Source organism: Eleutherodactylus coqui, chromosome 10 (assembly GCF_035609145.1).
Source record: "Eleutherodactylus coqui strain aEleCoq1 chromosome 10, aEleCoq1.hap1, whole genome shotgun sequence".
In the NCBI taxonomy this organism is placed as follows: Eukaryota; Metazoa; Chordata; class Amphibia; order Anura; family Eleutherodactylidae; genus Eleutherodactylus; species Eleutherodactylus coqui.
Genome location: NC_089846.1, coordinates 7,407,724 through 7,425,814, shown reverse-complemented (window position 1 = coordinate 7,425,814; position 18,091 = coordinate 7,407,724). Strand labels below are relative to the sequence as shown.

At 44.1% G+C, this 18,091-nt stretch overlaps 1 protein-coding gene across 2 annotated transcripts in view; it reads right to left on the bottom strand.

Annotated features, from left to right (window-relative positions):
• Positions 1-18,091, bottom strand: part of ABCA2 (ATP binding cassette subfamily A member 2) — a 93,092-nt gene that overhangs the window by 17,903 nt on the left and 57,098 nt on the right. Inside the window, exons 20-34 of one of the 2 annotated variants that reach the window (XM_066580134.1) lie at positions 17,908-18,072; positions 17,635-17,815; positions 17,344-17,556; positions 14,809-15,005; positions 14,558-14,728; positions 14,036-14,202; positions 11,362-11,482; positions 11,001-11,282; positions 10,665-10,871; positions 8,755-8,857; positions 6,963-7,288; positions 4,704-4,920; positions 4,034-4,139; positions 3,774-3,946; positions 3,510-3,684 (exon numbers count right to left, since the gene is read on the bottom strand). In XM_066580134.1, coding sequence (XP_066436231.1) covers positions 3,510-3,684; positions 3,774-3,946; positions 4,034-4,139; positions 4,704-4,920; positions 6,963-7,288; positions 8,755-8,857; positions 10,665-10,871; positions 11,001-11,282; positions 11,362-11,482; positions 14,036-14,202; positions 14,558-14,728; positions 14,809-15,005; positions 17,344-17,556; positions 17,635-17,815; positions 17,908-18,072 — 2,804 coding nt within the window. The remainder of the gene's footprint in view (positions 1-3,509; positions 3,685-3,773; positions 3,947-4,033; positions 4,140-4,703; positions 4,921-6,962; positions 7,289-8,754; positions 8,858-10,664; positions 10,872-11,000; positions 11,283-11,361; positions 11,483-14,035; positions 14,203-14,557; positions 14,729-14,808; positions 15,006-17,343; positions 17,557-17,634; positions 17,816-17,907; positions 18,073-18,091) is intronic. The other variant, XM_066580135.1, reaches the window with a different exon arrangement.

Genomic DNA, 18,091 nt, shown 5'->3' with positions numbered 1-18,091 from the left:
TTATAGTAGTTATATTCTTGTACATAGGGGGCAGTATTATAGTAGTTATATTCCTGTACATAGGAGGCAGTATTACAGTAGTTATATTCTTGTACATAGGAGGCAGTATTATAGTAGTTATATTCTTGTACATAGGGGGCAGTATTATAGTAGTTATATTCCTGTACATAGGAGGCAGTATTACAGTAGTTATATTCTTGTACATAGGGGGCAGTATTATAGTAGTTATATTCTTGTACATAGGGGGCAGTATTATAGTAGTTATATTCTTGTACATAGGGGGCAGTATTATAGTAGTTATATTCTTGTACATAGGGGGCAGTATTATAGTAGTTATATTCTTGTACATAGGGGGCAGTATTATAGTAGTTATATTCTTGTACATAGGAGGCAGTATTATAGTAGTTATATTCTTGTACATAGGGGGCAGTATTATAGTAGTTATATTCTTGTACATAGGGAGCAGTATTATAGTAGTTATATTCTTGTACATAGGAGGCAGTATTATAGTAGTTATATTCTTGTACATAGGAGGCAGTATTATAGTAGTTATATTCTTGTACATAGGAGGCAGTATTATAGTAGTTATATTCTTGTACATAGGGGGCAGTATTATAGTAGTTATATTCCTGTACATAGGAGGCAGTATTACAGTAGTTATATTCTTGTACATAGGGGGCAGTATTATAGTAGTTATATTCTTGTACATAGGGGGCAGTATTATAGTAGTTATATTCTTGTACATAGGGGGCAGTATTATAGTAGTTATATTCTTGTACATAGGGGGCAGTATTATAGTAGTTATATTCTTGTACATAGGGGGCAGTATTATAGTAGTTATATTCTTGTACATAGGAGGCAGTATTATAGTAGTTATATTCTTGTACATAGGGGGCAGTATTATAGTAGTTATATTCTTGTACATAGGGAGCAGTATTATAGTAGTTATATTCTTGTACATAGGAGGCAGTATTATAGTAGTTATATTCTTGTACATAGGGGGCAGTATTATAGTAGTTCTATTCTTGTACATAGCAAGCAGTATTATAGTAGTTATATTCTTGTACATAGGGGACAGTATTATAGTAGTTATATTCTTGTACATAGGAGTAGTATTATAGTAGTTATGTTCTGGTACATAGTGGGCAGTATTATAGTAGCTATATTCCTGTACATGGGAGCAGTATTATAGTAGTTATATTCCTGTACATGGGAGCAGTATTATAGTAGTTATATTCTTGTACATAGGGGGCAGTATTATAGTAGTTATATTCTTGTACATAGGGGACAGTATTATAGTAGTTATATTCTTGTACATAGGGGGCAGTATTATAGTAGTTATATTCTTGTACATAGGGGGCAGTATTATAGTAGTTATATTCTTGTACATAGTGAGCAGTATTATAGTAGTTATATTCTTGTACATAGGGGACAGTATTATAGTAGTTATATTCTTGTACATAGGGGGCAGTATTATAGCAGTTATATTCTTGTACATAGGAGGCAGTATTATAGTAGTTATATTCTTGTACATAGGGGGCAGTATTATAGTAGTTATATTCTTGTACATAGGGGGCAGTATTATAGTAGTTATATTCTTGTACATAGGGGGGCAGTATTATAGTAGTTATATTCTTGTACATAGGGACAGTATTATAGTAGTTATATTCTTGTACATAGGGGGCAGTATTTTAGTAGTTATATTCTTGTATATAGGAGCATTATAGTAGTTATATTCTTGTACATAGGGGGCAGTATTATAGTAGTTATATTCTTGTACATAGGAGGCAGTATTATAGTAGTTATATTCTTGTACATAGAGGGCAGTATTATAGTAGTTATATTCTTGTACATAGGAGGCAGTATTATAGTAGTTATATTCTTGTGCATAGGAGGCAGTATTATAGTAGTTATATTCTTGTACATAGGGAGCAGTATTATAGTAGTTATATTCTTGTACATAGGGGGCGGTATTATAGTAGTTATATTCTTGTACATAGGAGGCAGTATTATAGTAGTTATATTCTTATACATAGGGGCAGTATTATAGTAGTTATATTCTTATACATAGGGGGCAGTATTATAGTAGTTATATTCTTGTACATAGGAGCAGTATTATAGTAGTTATATTCTTATACATAGGGGGCAGTATTATAGTAGTTATATTCTTGTACATAGGGGGCGGTATTATAGTAGTTATATTCTTGTACATAGCTGGCGGTATTATAGTAGTTATATTCTTGTACATAGAGGGCAGTATTATAGTAGTTATATTCTTATACATAGGGGGCAGTATTGTAGTAGTTATATTCTTATACATAGGGGGCAGTATTATAGTAGTTATATTCTTGTACATAGGAGCAGTATTATAGTAGTTATATTCTTATACATAGGGGGCAGTATTATAGTAGTTATATTCTTATACATAGGGGGCAGTATTATAGTAGTTATATTCTTGTACATAGGAGCAGTATTATAGTAGTTATATTCTTGTACATAGGGGGCAGTATTATAGTAGTTATATTCTTGTACATAGGGGGCAGTATTATAGTAGTTATATTCTTGTACATAGGGGGCAGTATTATAGTAGTTATATTCTTGTACATAGAGGGCAGTATTATAGTAGTTATATTCCTGTACATAGGGAGCAGTATTATAGTAGTTATATTCTTGTACATAGGGGGCAGTATTATAGTAGTTATATTCTTGTACATAGGGGGCAGTATTATAGTAGTTATATTCTTGTACATAGGAGCAGTATTATAGTAGTTATATTCTTGTACATAGGGGGCAGTATTATAGTAGTTATATTCTTGTACATAGAGGGCAGTATTATAGTAGTTATATTCTTGTACATAGGAGCAGTATTATAGTAGTTATATTCTTGTACATAGGGGACAGTATTATAGTAGTTATATTCTTGTACATATGGGGCAGTATTATAGTAGTTATATTCTTGCACATATGGGGCAGTATTATAGTAGTTATATTCCTGTACATAGGGAGCAGTATTATAGTAGTTATATTCTTGTACATAGGGGGCAGTATTATAGTAGTTATATTCTTGTACATAGGGGGCAGTATTATAGTAGTTATATTCTTGTACATAGGAGCAGTATTATAGTAGTTATATTCTTGTACATAGGGGGGCAGTATTATAGTAGTTATATTCTTGTACATAGGGGCAGTATTATAGTAGTTCTATTCTTGTATATAGGGGGCAGTATTATAGTAGTTATATTCTTGTACATAGGGGGCAGTATTATAATAGTTATATTCTTGTACATAGAGGGCAGTATTATAGTAGTTACATCATTTTACATATTGGGTAGCATTATGGTAGTTCTATTCTTGGACTTAGCATAATAAACAGACCCTTTTGGCAGGCCATTGAATGTAAACAGGTATGAGGTGAAACCGAGTACTTTTTTCTTTCTTTAGAAGTCTGGGGTAACAACAATGTACATCCCAGTTGTGGTACCCGGGATATCTGGCTGATCTCATCTTACCATGTCCCAAACATAGTTGGCCAGCCAGTAGATGACCGGGTTGCAGCCGCTGACAAACTGCAGATGCTTTGCCTTTGTTGATTTCTCTGCTACGAGGAACACAACAAAACTTGCCGGAACAAAGGACATCGCAACAATGATGAATATTGCGATCACCACGTCTGTACCTTGTAACCTAAATAAGGGCAAATGGGGCTTGTGAGAAAATGGGAAGACGGGAATTTAACTGTCCATATGTATTAGTGAGGGTTATCATTTACATACAGATAGTCCAAGGATAGACTGGCACTGGTCTTGTTCATTGGATGATTGGTAACTGTGATGCCATAAGCGGCGCGATTTCCTTTAGACGTTGGTAAGTTGGCCCTCAGGATGGCATTATTCAGTGCATTGAGATACACGGGCATGCTGTGATATCCTTTATTGTTGTAAAATGCCTGAAATAAGACATAAGTTGGCAGACAGTCAGGATTGTTTACGGCTTGTTAGATGTAAGGCAGACAGAAACCACAAAATAAGCCAACCTGTGCCGTGTGTCTAACCGCAATCTTCCGTAACATAGGGGGTGCCTTTGTCCCAAAGGATGCTGGGATAGATTTCTGCACATTTCCAAATGTCACTGCCCCATACCTGTGGTCAAGAGAAGTGTAAGGCACCTATAAAAGGTACTGTTAAGGCTCACTCATAAGGGCATAGTATATTTGGTCGTGTAAATACGTTGCGCATTTTTACCTTGTGTTTTTTTTTGCGTACCTGAATATGGAGTGATACTGCATATTTAGGCGCGCAAATGAAAAAGGAAGAAGGCCACATTGATTTAATGTGGTAAATATGCAGTGAAGATGTATTAGACAGTGAGGGGGAACAATGAGTGGAACAGGTTGCCACTGGAGGTGGGGAGTTCTCCTTCAATGGAAGTGTTCAAACTGAGACTGGACAGACATTTGTCTGGGATGATTTAGTGATCCTGCACTGAGCAGGGGGTCGGACCCGATGACCCTGGAGGTCCCTTCCAACCCTACCAGTCTTGGATTATACGTTTTTTTGTTCACGCTTGTGATGAATACAAGTCAATGGGGTTTCTGCACTCTGTATTATGTGCGTAAAAAAAATACGCGTGTAATATAGAATGAAAATACGCTCATGTGAGTGAGCCTTAAATCAGAGGAAACTAATTAGCGCACTGTGACTCACCTGTGTAGCCTGAATCGATCTGAGGTATACAGCAGATATTCGCTCACGTTCCGTCCACTGATGTCCACCATGATGTCCCCAGTGACAACCTTCATCAGCGGAGGGTGACCACCAACCCCACTTGGACAAGAGAAGCCCGTTCCTTGCATGGAACATGTACATCTGACTGGTTCGTGGATGCGGCGGGGTAGAGAAGGTGTGGTGGTGATGTCTTCTGCTGGAGGAGAGGCAAAGGATCGATTCAGTGGGCAAAAAGTTCTAGCAATACAAGTTAAAGGGGTTTTCCAGGACTTCAGTATGAATTACCTATACTAGAGATGACCTATACTATAGTGGACGAGAGCTGAAAGCAGGTATTGCCATCTGTAGCGGCCCAGTTGGTATTGCAGACACGGCTCCCACTGAACCTAATGCAATACTAACCTAAGCTGCTACAATGTGGACAGAACTGTCTGCTTCTAGCTCTGTCTGCACCGTTAGGGCCTGGTGGACAGCTGCTCCGAGTGGATCCCGAGAGGCGAACCCCACCAATCAACTACCGATGACCTACCGTGACGATAAGTCATGAACAGTAACGTTCCGGACAACCCCTTTAAAAGGGCTTGTATTACAATTCAAGGTATTCTCCATCCACAGAATATGGGGTAACTTGCCGCTTGCAGGGGTCTTACCGCTGAACCTGCTATTGATTGTGTGAACGGAGGTCCCGTGTCCCCTGTCCTCCCCATTTTACCCCCTGCAGTGAAGAGGAGACTGAATGAAGCGATGGTCGTACAAGTGAACTAGCACTCCATTCACTTTAAATGGGATTGCGGAGATACCTGAGCAGGTGCCTTTTAGCTACTTCTGTCAGCCCAATGAAATGAATAGAGTGATCACCGTACATGCTCGGCCAGTCCCGTTCTCGAGAGTGGTGGGGGCGTCAGCGGTGAGACCCCCACCGATCAGCAAGTTATTCCCTATCCTGTGAACAGGGGATAACCTGCAATTGTAGTACAAGCCCTTTAACTGTAAGGGCCCTTGTACACAGGATGATTTGCCGGGCACAGATAACCGCCAGGTTGCCCCAGTGATAATTGTTCCTGTGCTAATATGTGTGTTTTCTGCATGGAAATTGTGTGAATAAGGCCTCCCCCACACAGGCGTTTTTTTTCGCGATTAACGCGGTGTTTTCAGCGCCGCGCTACTCGCAGTATAATGCTTCATTTGTTTTCAGTGGAGCCTCTCAGACGGCCGCTGTTCTGTTTTTCGGCGTTTAGTGCACCTCAATGATGGGTTATGCTAATCCCAGCTGTCGGTCACAGGGAGCTGCGTCCATAAGCAAGAGTAAAATCGCTGCAAAGCACCACGATTGAAATTGCGGTGCTTTGCCGAACGCCTTGCGAGGGGGGCCTTGGTAACCGGTCACTTTTTTCCATGATGTGGATTCCAAATTCACATCTGGAAAAATTCATGCGGTATTTCAAACACATTGAAGAATAATGTGAGATGGAATTCATACAGATTCCCATGCAAATTGGGGCGTGGAATCTGCGTGTGCATTTTGTAATGTGAAGGGGGCCTTAAATGGACAACCCCTCCTCATCTAGCAGCCTCTGTGTGTATCATCAATCATGGGATTTACTTGAAATAATTTTTTTTGTTTTACCACTGAAAATCAAGTTTGGAGTAGCTGCCAGCTGCCACCAGGGGTCCCTTTTCCAGCAGCTTTGTGATCCACTGCCAGTCGTTAGGCATTTTGGCTTCTCTAGTAACAGGGACATGGGAACGCTGCAACTGACTACGTCCGCCATGTATACCTCTGACTGATGGTGGCGACATATCCCACTGTATGCTTATAAAGTAGAATATGTCACTAACCGGCTCTCATTGTAAAAACCCTCTGTGAACCCTTTACATGCCGCATGCCATCACCGATCTACACTGTTACAGCGGGAGGCTGGCTGTCAGTCACAGCTGGCACCCGCTGCAGATGGTGCAGGCTCAGCTTTTGAGCTCGTGCCATCCATAGGACATAAGTGTATACTCGTTCGCGGGAACCCCTTCCCAGTCAGGATGAGGGGGGGGGGGGGGGGGGGGGCGGGAAGGGTTTAAGAAAGAAAAAAAAGCCAGAGGTGAAACACACGTAGAGGCTTCTCGCACACTTTTCCAAAAAGTAAAAACAACTGTTATTGGGAGTTTATGTGAGTCTTGTAGATGTTTCTGTACATTTAATGCTATATGTAACATCTGGATCAGTACATACGTACATATCCTTACCGGGTATAGAGGGTGGTGAATAAGTGGTGGCATTCCACAGATGAGCAAGGTCCTCCTCCGTTGGGTACTCTGAAGGGGCTGGAGAGGGTGGAGGTGGCACGAAGTTGGACAGTGGTAACCCCTGGGTAAAAGAATCCACGCACATGGCATCAAAGTACTGGGCTGCCAGCATCTTGGACTCATTGCTGTTTAGATTGAGGGATTGCACCAGTTGGTCCAAGGTGCTGTTAAATGCCGTCTTTAGTACACAGGTAGCCCCAATACCAGATGGAAGGTAGAAGGTGTTGACAAGCGTCTGGGGACTGGCGTCTGGGGACAGCTTCAGCCTGGAAGAACAACAGACAACATGCTAGTCACACAGATTAAAGCGGAGCAAACATGAGCCTACGACAAGAGATAAGCAGTCATTGCCAACGTGGGTGGCATCAAACTGTGCCTTCATAACAGCTATCAGCAGCTGCAAGCTCAGACAGAAGATGCCATTAGTTGGGTCTTGTCGTCTGGGGTTTGCATATAGCATAATGACATAATACCAGAATATACACTGAGTGCCTCCTTTATTATAGCGCTCGGTCCTCGCACGATTGGCGCTTCCCCATATGGAAATTAAGAGTCGTAACCCCAGAGTGCAGCATAAAATCCTGTGACAAGTTTTTCTTATGAATCCACATTAGAGGGGAAAATCCATCAATGTGAGCGACTTCCAACGAGGCCGGTCATCGAAGTTAGACTAGCCCGGGCCTCACTGCCAACCGCGGGGGGCTTTTCTCATGTAACGGTGTGGAGGGTATACAGAGAATGGCGTGATCGAGAAAAAAAAAATTAATGAAAGGGGATCCTGTGGACGGAAAGAAGTAGTCACCGAAAGGGGTCAGAGGAGGATGTCAGGAATCGTTCTGACCAACAGGCTGCACAGTCAGCTGAATACAACGCTGGTGCTATGACTAATGTGCTTGAACACACAACTCGCCATTCCCTAGCATGGATTGGGTAGAACAGTGCGTGATCAATTGTATGTCTAAAAGCCCTTTAATGCTGAACGATAATGGTCCAGATTCTTGCTAGATTGTGGAAACCAGAACAATGATTCTTCAGTGTAAACGCTGGCAGCAACGGGACGGCGAACAATAATTGGTTTGTCGTTCAGTTTCTGCAGGCATAAAGATCAAAGAAGATCAGTGCGTGTAAACGGCGACATTCATCTATGAGCAACGGCCTATGTACTGTGAATTGAGGCGGGTAGATGGAACCATCTCCGGACGCTTCGCCTCCATTCACTAAATGATCCTCGCTCCTGTATGAAAGCACAAAAGCGATAATCGCTGGGACGTCAGTCGTTCCATGTAAAAGGACCTTAGGAGACACAGAAAGATGAGACTCCAGGGGGTAAAAGAGCGCAAAACTTGTATCACTGAGCAGCAGAAAAACATCTCCTGCCAAGAGGGATCCAGGTTTCCGTTGCTGATGGGAGGTTAGAATTTGGTGTGAGCAGCATGAATCGCTGACCCCTTCCTGTCAGCTGGTGGAGTGAATTAGTGGTGCAGGGAATTTCTTGGTACACCCTGGCTCCTCTGTAGTCGGAAGCCACGATGAATTACTGTATTTCTGAAGGCCAAAGCAGGTCCAACGTACTACTAGATCTGTCAGGGTCTCTAATAAACAGGACATTCAGTGAACACGCTTCTATAAATGATTAACAAGTAGCTGCACTAAGAAGGAATGACGTCTACGTCCGCTGCTAAGAGAATCACCTCATTATTCTGCACTGCGCTAATTATAATGAGCCGCTTACCTGTACTCCGGCTGCTCCTCATTAGCGTAGGGTACAAAGTTCCCCTTGGGCTGAGTGTAGTTGTGATACTGAGATGGTGATAATATCAGCGGCGGGAGATCACCTGATGGAAAAACACACCAATTAGCAGAAATCCTGCGAGGTGTAGATGAGCTCATCAATAATGCAGCTGCAGAAACGATGTGTCACAACACAGCGAGACGGACCTAACCAGAGCCCAGAATAATACTGGAAGACAGAAGTGCCGGGCGACGCTGACATGTGCGCACATTGGGACCTGGCACGTCCGTGCTCCCCCCAGAATACATCAGGCTATGGCATACATAACAACCCCATAATCAGCTGCACGCCACTTTCCACAGGCATAGAGATGAGCGAACGTGCTCGTTTAGAACAATTACTCGATCGAGCATCACTTTTTTCGAGTAACTGCCTAATCGGGCGAATAGATTCGTGGGGCGCCGGGGAGCGCTCCACCCCGCCGCCCCTCGAATCTTTTCGCCCGAGTAGGCAGTTACTCGAAAAAAGCGATGCTTAATCGAGTAATTGTCCTAAACGAGCACGGTCGCTCATCTCTACACAGGACCCATCAATGAGCTGGTTGGAGATCACGTACAAAATACTTATATTTATAGTCTGCCGAGAGTCTTTAAGGAAAGCCACAAACGCTCAGAGATTCTCCAGACGGCTTGAATGTTGTAATTCTGAGGCCATCTTCACTAATTTTTTAAATAGAATTGATGCCAATCATAGTATTCAAGCGAACGCTACGGGAATCCTACAGAGCGCATTTTTCCTCGCATGGATAAAAAGAATTCACACGCCAGTTCACATGCCACGGATTCCGTGTCAGATGCAACACTCTTAACCCCTCAATGACACTGGACGTGCATTTACATCCCGGGCGTGCGGGGCTGGTATGCAGCGTGGTTGTGAGCTGATCCAGCTCCATGGAATGGAAGAATTAGTCAAATTTAATTTTTTTTTTAAGAAATGTAAAAATTAGTTTTAAAAAGTTTTATTAAACTATTAAAAAATAAAAGGTAATAAATGTAGCGGAACAAAAACTTTTCCCATATTTATTATAAAAGAATCAAAACAACCCCCACCGGAGCTGCACAGCCTTCAATCAGAATGTCTGAAGACGTCAGACGGTGGATTGGAAAGGGTTAAAGTCTGATCTATCAATGTAACGCGTTATTTATCCTACATGGTTAACGGTGTCAGAAAAAATATTACACAACGCCAGAACTGCGCATTTTTGAACACCTCAACTCCAAGAACAAATGGAAGAAAAAGTGATCAGAAAGCCATTCGCACTCCGAAGAGCTCTTGCCCTTTTCGCTGGCCAAATCCCTACGTGGATTTCCTGACCGGGAATCTGCGTCTAGAAGTGACGTCACTACAACACATTTGAAATTCCTGCGCAGAAAAAAAAAATCAGCGTCCTACAGACTGCGGCAGGGATTCCCACTGAAGGCAATCGGATTTGGATTGGTCAGGGATTCCACTTCACAACCCCACTGTGTGAACAAACCCTGACGGGACGGTAATGCCAGAACTCACAAGGAATGTTCTGCAGCAGAAAATCCGATGATTGGCGTAAAGAATCTGCCCCAAATCCACATGTAGCACTGATTTTGGCGTGGATTTTACTCGCTGATTTGAAAAGGTGACATCCGCACTGTAAATCAGCTGCTTACATTGACATGCATCGGATGTAATCGACCCCCGCAGGTTAATTTACACTGCAGTTTTTTTGTGCCGCGTGCGATTGAGATTTTTTAAAATTTCATCCGCAAAGTCAAATTTAGCGAATTTCCTGCAACCAATTTTGTTGCAGAAAATCCGCAGCATTTCTGCTAGATCTAAACCTACCATAAACACTGTGACCGAGGAACGGGACTTACCAATCTCGGGCACAGACAATGCCACGGTCATAGCAACACATACGAAGAAAGCGGGTAGAAGGATTTGGGAGAAGAGGGCTTTGGTGTTCCTCTTGGCACAGTGGAAACGTTTCACAATAAGTCCATGGAACTGCCGCAACTTCAACCAGGACCCTTCCAGCTTGTAGCTGCCTTGGCCGTCCAAGATCTGCTCCTCTACCTCTGGATCTGCAAATCAAGGCCAGACAAGAGGATTATTATTGCAGTCCCAAAGCTGTGAAGTAAAACCCTGAACACAGAAGTTGGCTGCATTTATTGTTGACCTGAGGTCTCCCTGCCTTTTTCAAGTCCACTAACCTTGCAGGCTTAGGTTCTCCGCATCCTGTGAGGTGTCGAATAATGGCGAGTAGTCACCGTAGAATTCTGCGTACGCTCCACCTTCCTCTCCTCTCACGGATCCCACGGAAGAGGAGGAACCGGAGCGCAAAGAACCGGGGGACTGAGCTGGGGGAATGCCTGAGGCAAAGTTATTGAGTTCTACTTCAGGTTTGTCTTCGGGCTCGGTCAAGGATGATGGATCAGTGCTGGAGTCTGGCTGAATGACGGGCCGCAACGTGTCTTTCTTGGACTCCTTCATATCTACAAGGCAAAAGGTCACAATGAAGAATATGGTGGACACAACACAACCCTCGGGCCGGTCTCGTATTTTGGGACACACCTGCATCGCTGTTTTCAAGAGACTGGTCTTCTTCTGACACCTTGAGGAAAACTTCTTCCAAGGTTGTGTCCATGAGACCAAAGCTGGTTAAATCTAGGTCACTAAGATTCTGTTCCAGGTGCTATCGGGGATAAATGCAACAGCGGGTAAGACATAACGGGGCACTGAGGAATACCGGAGCGCTGCTGTGAAATAGGACTGACAAGTCATGTATCATGTTTGTCAAAATCCACTTAGGGCCGATCGCAACAAAAAGTGATCTCTAATCAAGTAGAGAAACATTGCACCAACGCGGTTTAGCCCATGATTGGGGTTCACATTTCGGATCAATCTGATCCCTCGATCATGGCAGATTAAACACGTTGACGTAAGTTCAACTGGTGATACCCAAGATGGCTGACTAGGCTGATCGGCTTTTTCTGGGTCGTGAAATTACATGCCCACATTTGCTGCTGGTAGTCGCCATGTTTTTACTATCACCATCAATGTTGGAAGATCACATGACTACAGTAGCCAATCGCTGTGAGCGATATATTTCTTCTAGGTTGAACCTTTGATTGCACATCACTTGAACTTGATTTTGCAAATCTTAGATCAAGAAGTGTTGGTGCAATGTATTTGACTTAAACCAAGTTCCACAGCTGATCGCAGTTTACCTGAGCAGGGATCAACATCATGGTTGGTGCAACCGGCCCTTAATGGCATTTAAAGGAAACTTGTCAGGTTGTATAAGCTGCCTGTGCAGCATGGTATAGGGACAGACACGTTGATTTCAGCAGTAAGTCACTTATACAGATTGTGCAGGAGTTTGGTGAAAGTTTGCAGCGCCACTCCACGAAGAGTCTGACGGTGCTCAAACATTCATTTATGCCCACCTTCACCTATCAGGCGCTGATTGACAGAATTCTCAATACTGCTGTACATACAGAGAGCGATATCAATCATCATCTGGAGGGAATGTACATACATGAATATGCATAAGCATCACTGGACATCTTGCGTCGGCACTGCAAATGCTTAAAAGCAAGTTTCACTAAACTGCACAAAATCAGTGTGTCTGTCCCTATACGGCGCGGTCTGTGGCTGGCGACCAAATACAACCCTCTGAGGTTGGAAAGGAGAGAGTGTGCATTACCTGCCACTGTTTTTCTCTGCCAGCCCACCGATCTGCTTATTTCAGGTCCCGTTTCTGACCATCCAAGATGGCTGCAAAATTTTTCTGACTACCTAATCTCCACAGTGCATTGGTAGTGTTCGGCTATCAATGCACTATACCTGCTCTTTACTTGGCCAGAGCTGCTCATGTGATCAGCACTGGCAGGGGCATAGCTAAAGGCTCACGGTTCCCAGGTGCAAAAGTTTATCTTGGGGCCCTACAACATCTCTTAACCCCTTAATGCAGAGGCGTAACTTGAAGCTCCTGGGCCCTAATGCAAAACCTGTAACAGGGCCTCCAACTATAATGCTTTATTCATAGTACTGGGCTCCCTATATGGAGAAAAGAGGCCTTATGAGCTCCCTAAGGCTCCTGGGCCCGGGTGCAACCGCATCCCCTAAAGTTAAGCCAGTCAGCGCTGGCCAATCAGTGAGCAGTGTGCATTAGGCAGTAAGAAAATTGCTGCAGCCATCTTGGACGTCTGAAAACAGCATATAGAACTGGTGGAATGGAGGGGCGGCAGTGAAGAACAACTGCAGGTAATATAACCCCTCCACCTCTTGTCGCAGGACCGAATATTGTCCCGAGACTGCAGGGTCACTTTCAGGGAAGTGACAGGTTTCAATTAATAGCACTAGTAAACTACAGTAAAAGCCCTTTTACACGCAATGATTATCACTCAAAATTGGTTCAAACAGCCAAAAGTGAGTGATAATTGTTACATGTACACGTGGGCAGTCGTGCACTATTCGTTCATTTGTCATTTAGAGCTGGTTTTTAGCCAGCATAAAAAACATTGTTTGGATGGACTTTTGAGCGGCTTGCCAACTAACAATGTACTCATTGTGTTTCTTCTTGCATACATAATGAATACACTGTTTACTGTTACCAGGAGGAGACAATGGAATCCTGTAGGCCAGATAACCCTTCCATAAACACTCGCCCAGCTGAGCCAACAATTCCTACTGAGTTTACTTTAGCTAATGGCCGAAATGGAGAGGATTAAAAGCCATTATCTGTATGTGCAATTTTATGCAAAAATGTTGTCAGTTCGTTCAGTCCTGCGGCCGTTTTAGCAATAAATGTTATGTGTAAAAGGGCCTTAAGACTCTATTCACATAGCAGCCCTAAAAAAAACAAACAAAAAAACATATACTGCGTGGTATACATTTTCTATTTACAATGGGAGCCGATGGCCGACGTATGTATTTGCATAAGTTTAAGCTTTCCATCAGGCAATAGTCCATATATACTAGTATAATAAACGCTCAGTACGCCCGCCTTATGCCAGGAGAGAACTAGTATACCTGTCGTGGTTCATCTCCGCGTATCTGAGGAAACCGATAACTGTCTCTGAGTTTAGTTCTTGGTTTCTAAGGTGCACCCAGATACGGTTCTAATTTGGACCTCAAGACCTGAAAGGTCATGTGACCGGGCAGCGGTCCTTAACAGTACATATGTCAGATGGAAAGGTCACAGCGAAATGGAAAAGGAGATGGCCGGTCAAAATTTAGATACCTGGAAGAGACGCTCAAAACAGCCTTTCCTGACGGACTCACTGGGGAGCATGTAGGATAACTCTGTGTTGGTGTCAGAGACCAGGAGACAGGAGGTCACGTACTTCTTGATGAACTGAGACACCCGCGGTTCTGAGCAGGGGCTGATACAGGAGGTTGAGCCGACATCTAAAGAGGGGGTAAAAGAAGGGATAAGAGAAATATCACTTATTTTGCGTAGGCTGGCGTTTTAACGCCAGAGCCAGACACAACTGATGGAATCATGTCGTACATTGTCCTCTGTTCCAGCAACGTTTGCATGCAATGTCTTTTTACTGGCGCAGGATGGCGACCAGCATTAAAAGCGATGCTCCAAATGCCTTCAACAGTCATTTCTGGCATCAGGTTCCCTCCAGCACTTCACTACATCACCAAAGGCAACACAAAGGGTGATGGCTTGGCATATGGTAACCCAGCCTTACAGAACCCATTCCCATTCCATACGAGACAATACCCTACATACCAGGGATCATCCATTACCAACCTGGGCTGCTCTGCTTTTTCACAACTGTCAGCTTATAGCCATCTCCGTAAGTACTCTTCAGAAACAGCGGAGAACCACAACATTTCAGCTTCCCATGAGAAATAATAGCAATACGGTCGCCCAGAAGATCCGCTTCATCCATGTGGTGGGTGGAGAGGAGGATTGTGTGCCCTATGGAATAGTGGATGTTCAACAGCTGCCATAGGAGACCCATAAATGACCAAAGAGTGTAAAGCTCTGGAGGCTCTTACCTTGTTTGTACTTCAGAATAAGATCCCATATTGCCCTTCTTGCATAAGGGTCAACGCCGGCTGTCGGCTCGTCTAATATAACAGCTTTGGACCCCCCAACAAAAGCGATGGCCACGGACAGCTTCCTTTTCATTCCTCCGGACAGGGTCTGGACCAACGAGTGTCGTTTGTTAGATAACTCCAAGTCCTCGATCATCCTGAAGGAGAGGCGATACGGGTACAATAAGTCCGGACCTCTACTGACGGGGTTCAGTCAAGCAGTAACTTCGGAGCAGATGCTGCGCTACATATTTACCATAAGAGCACGGACCGTGCTCAAAGTATTTTTAGTCGAGGAGAACAACACAATTTACACTAATGCAAATAAATAATAAAACTTGGACTGCTTTATTTCATCATTAAGTTTCACCGAACAGGACGGAATAGCGGCGTCACGTGTGACAAATAGACTCAAGGTAACCCCCTGTTACTACCTCGTGATCTCCCCTAGCAGTAACTTGGTTGGGTCCCAAGCTACCCCCAGGGGAGGAGATAGTAAAGCTCATGTCAAGGTCTTTCTCTACTCCACTGTCTCCTCGGCTGTGGGCCTGCTCCTCGATGCTGTACCCCTGGAATAATGCTTTTTATGCCCCAATATTTAATAATGCCCCCTCTTATACCACCATCAGTAATGATACCCCTTTATGCCTCCAGAATCAATAATGCCCCAATCAGTAATAATGCCCCCTCTTATACCCCTAGAATTATTAATGACCCGTTATATCCTCACCAGTAATAATGTCCCGATTTAATGCCTTTTCTTATGCTCCCTATCAGTAATAATGCCCCCTCTTATGTCCCATTAGTGAAAATGTTCATTTTTTCTGACAAACAAACTGGCAATATACTCTCCTCTTTTGCTCCCTCCCACCACTCCTGTCCTTCCTCCTTTCCAGGTAGCGTGGTTGCGTGCCGGCATACATGAAAACAGCGGCCAATTCCTGGCCTCAGATGCGGAGGGCAGATACTGGCTGTAGTGGTCCTATGCCATCACACAATCATGCTGAAAGGTGGCAGGACCAGAGGGGCGCGAGGAGGATAAAGAGGAGACGATATTGGTGGGGTTTTTTGTATTGCAGTCTTCCTCTGCTTGGTACCCACATTCTCAGGGGTGCTTCACAGCCCGGACCCCGGAAACGTAAGCCCTGCAACAACTACTATGGTGGTATTTACACATTAGGTTATTTTGAAAGCGTAAATTTGACTCTACGGGATTATTGTGATTTCTGCTTGGGATCATCCGCAGAACCACATTGCTACTCAATTACTGATGAACTGCATAATAGATCCACCACAATTACTAGTCATCAGTCTGCCCGTTGGCCGTACACAAGATGCAGATTGGCCGAACTTGATAATTTCAGCTCATTATCTGAAGTGTGTGAGGCCTCCAGACTCCCGATGATAGACGCTGCGGAAGATTAGCATCAAGCAGTGGAAATCCAACTGCCCCATCCTTTTGTTCTCAGGATGAAAAGCTATTGCCAGAGGGGACTGGCAGGTGGCAGTGCGGTCTGGCAAAGTAGTCTGGCGGGTGGCAGTGCGGTCTGGCATCAGCCTTCTCCTCTCTCTACAGCATGCGTGTGTATGGGTTGTCAAACGTGTAAGCGTGTGGAAGTATGGAGCGTGCGCAGGGGTGTAGGGAATTGGGCGAGAGAGCTGTCAGACCGCTATCCAGTGTGTATGGCCAGTCTAGGAAATGTACAATGCAGCAAGTGGCATATATCCAACGAGTCTCCAAAATGCCAATATCATAATTGCCTTTACCTACTGATGGGTCATAGCTCCAAATTCATCTCCATACCCGTCAGCAGCTTCCATTATACTCTGCATTACTGAACTCTTAAACAAATCACATAAATCATTCGGCATCAACAAGAAAACAACTACATAAGTAAAAGAGGGTCACAGCAGCTCATCCTCCCCTCCACTGGGGGTTCAAGAAGAAACCTAACAGTGTAGGCGAGGACAGATGATGCAGCACCCCCAGAGGCCTGCCGGGGGATTGCTCGGGGGTGGGACCCTGTGACAACCCTCCTCCTTTTCCTGCAGTTTTCGTGCAGCTTTGCAAAATCCCGTCCACTTTGCTGGCTAATCCCAGGAATAGGAGTTGCGGGCGGAATTGCCACGGCAATTCCGTCCCATGTGAACCCAGCCCAAGAACGATTTCAGATTGTGCAAAACAGACCAACCGTAACCCTGGTGTATGTCCATGATCCTTCCCCCCCCCCCCCCCATTGACTTGAATGGATGACGCCATACAAGAAATCAGACCACAATAGGACACACTGCCATTCTTTTTACACGGACCACCAGACCGTGCAAGAGCATGTATGTCTGCATAGTCAGTCGCACACACAGACAGCACATGGATGAGCATTACGCCAATCTCCGTAAACCCAAGATTGTGCCCAAGAAGAATATTTTGTTCTTTAAGAACATTTTAAACAACTGATATCAAGTAAAAGCCATCAGGAAGGTTTCCTCGGTACATACTTGTCCATCTCCTTGCGTATTGCCTCCTCAGCCATGCCCTTCAGTCGGGAGTAGAACCAGAGATGTTCTTCTACTGTCAGTTTGTCGAAGAGCACATTATGTTGAGGACACATCCCCAGACTTTTGCGAATCTCATTCATTTCCGTACGAATATCATGTCCATAGATGGTGGCTGAACCAGAGGTTGGCGGAAATAGACCGGTGAGGATGGACCTGGACAGATGGAGAGTGTTAGAAGACCTTCAGATCGGTTCTTACTTAGAGTCGGGGTAACGTAGGAGCCAGACTTACATGGTGGTGGTTTTTCCTGCCCCGTTATGTCCTAGGAAAGACACCACCTGGTTCTCGTGAAGATTGAGGCTCAGTTTGTTCAATGCCAGTTTTTTACCAGTCTTGTAGATTTTAGTGAGCTTGTCAATGCAAACAACCAGTGGGAGATGATTGGGTTCCTCTTCTATACCGCGTGTCTCCTCTGCGGTGGTCAACAAAGAATCGATTAACGAGGTTCTGCAGGAGTACATTCAAAGAAACAATCGTTTGAGATCCTACTAGGACAAAACATACCTAGTCTTCGACTCTCCATGGCACAGGCTTGGTCTTCTTCCATGATGCTTAGTCGAGTTGGCCGGGACCATGGCCAAGACCACTCCCAGGTTTCTATACGTCCACTCCCAAGCCAATAGGATCGTTGAAAGGGAAAGTACCAGGGACGGGGAAGTCCATACATACCTGGAAGATATAGAATATT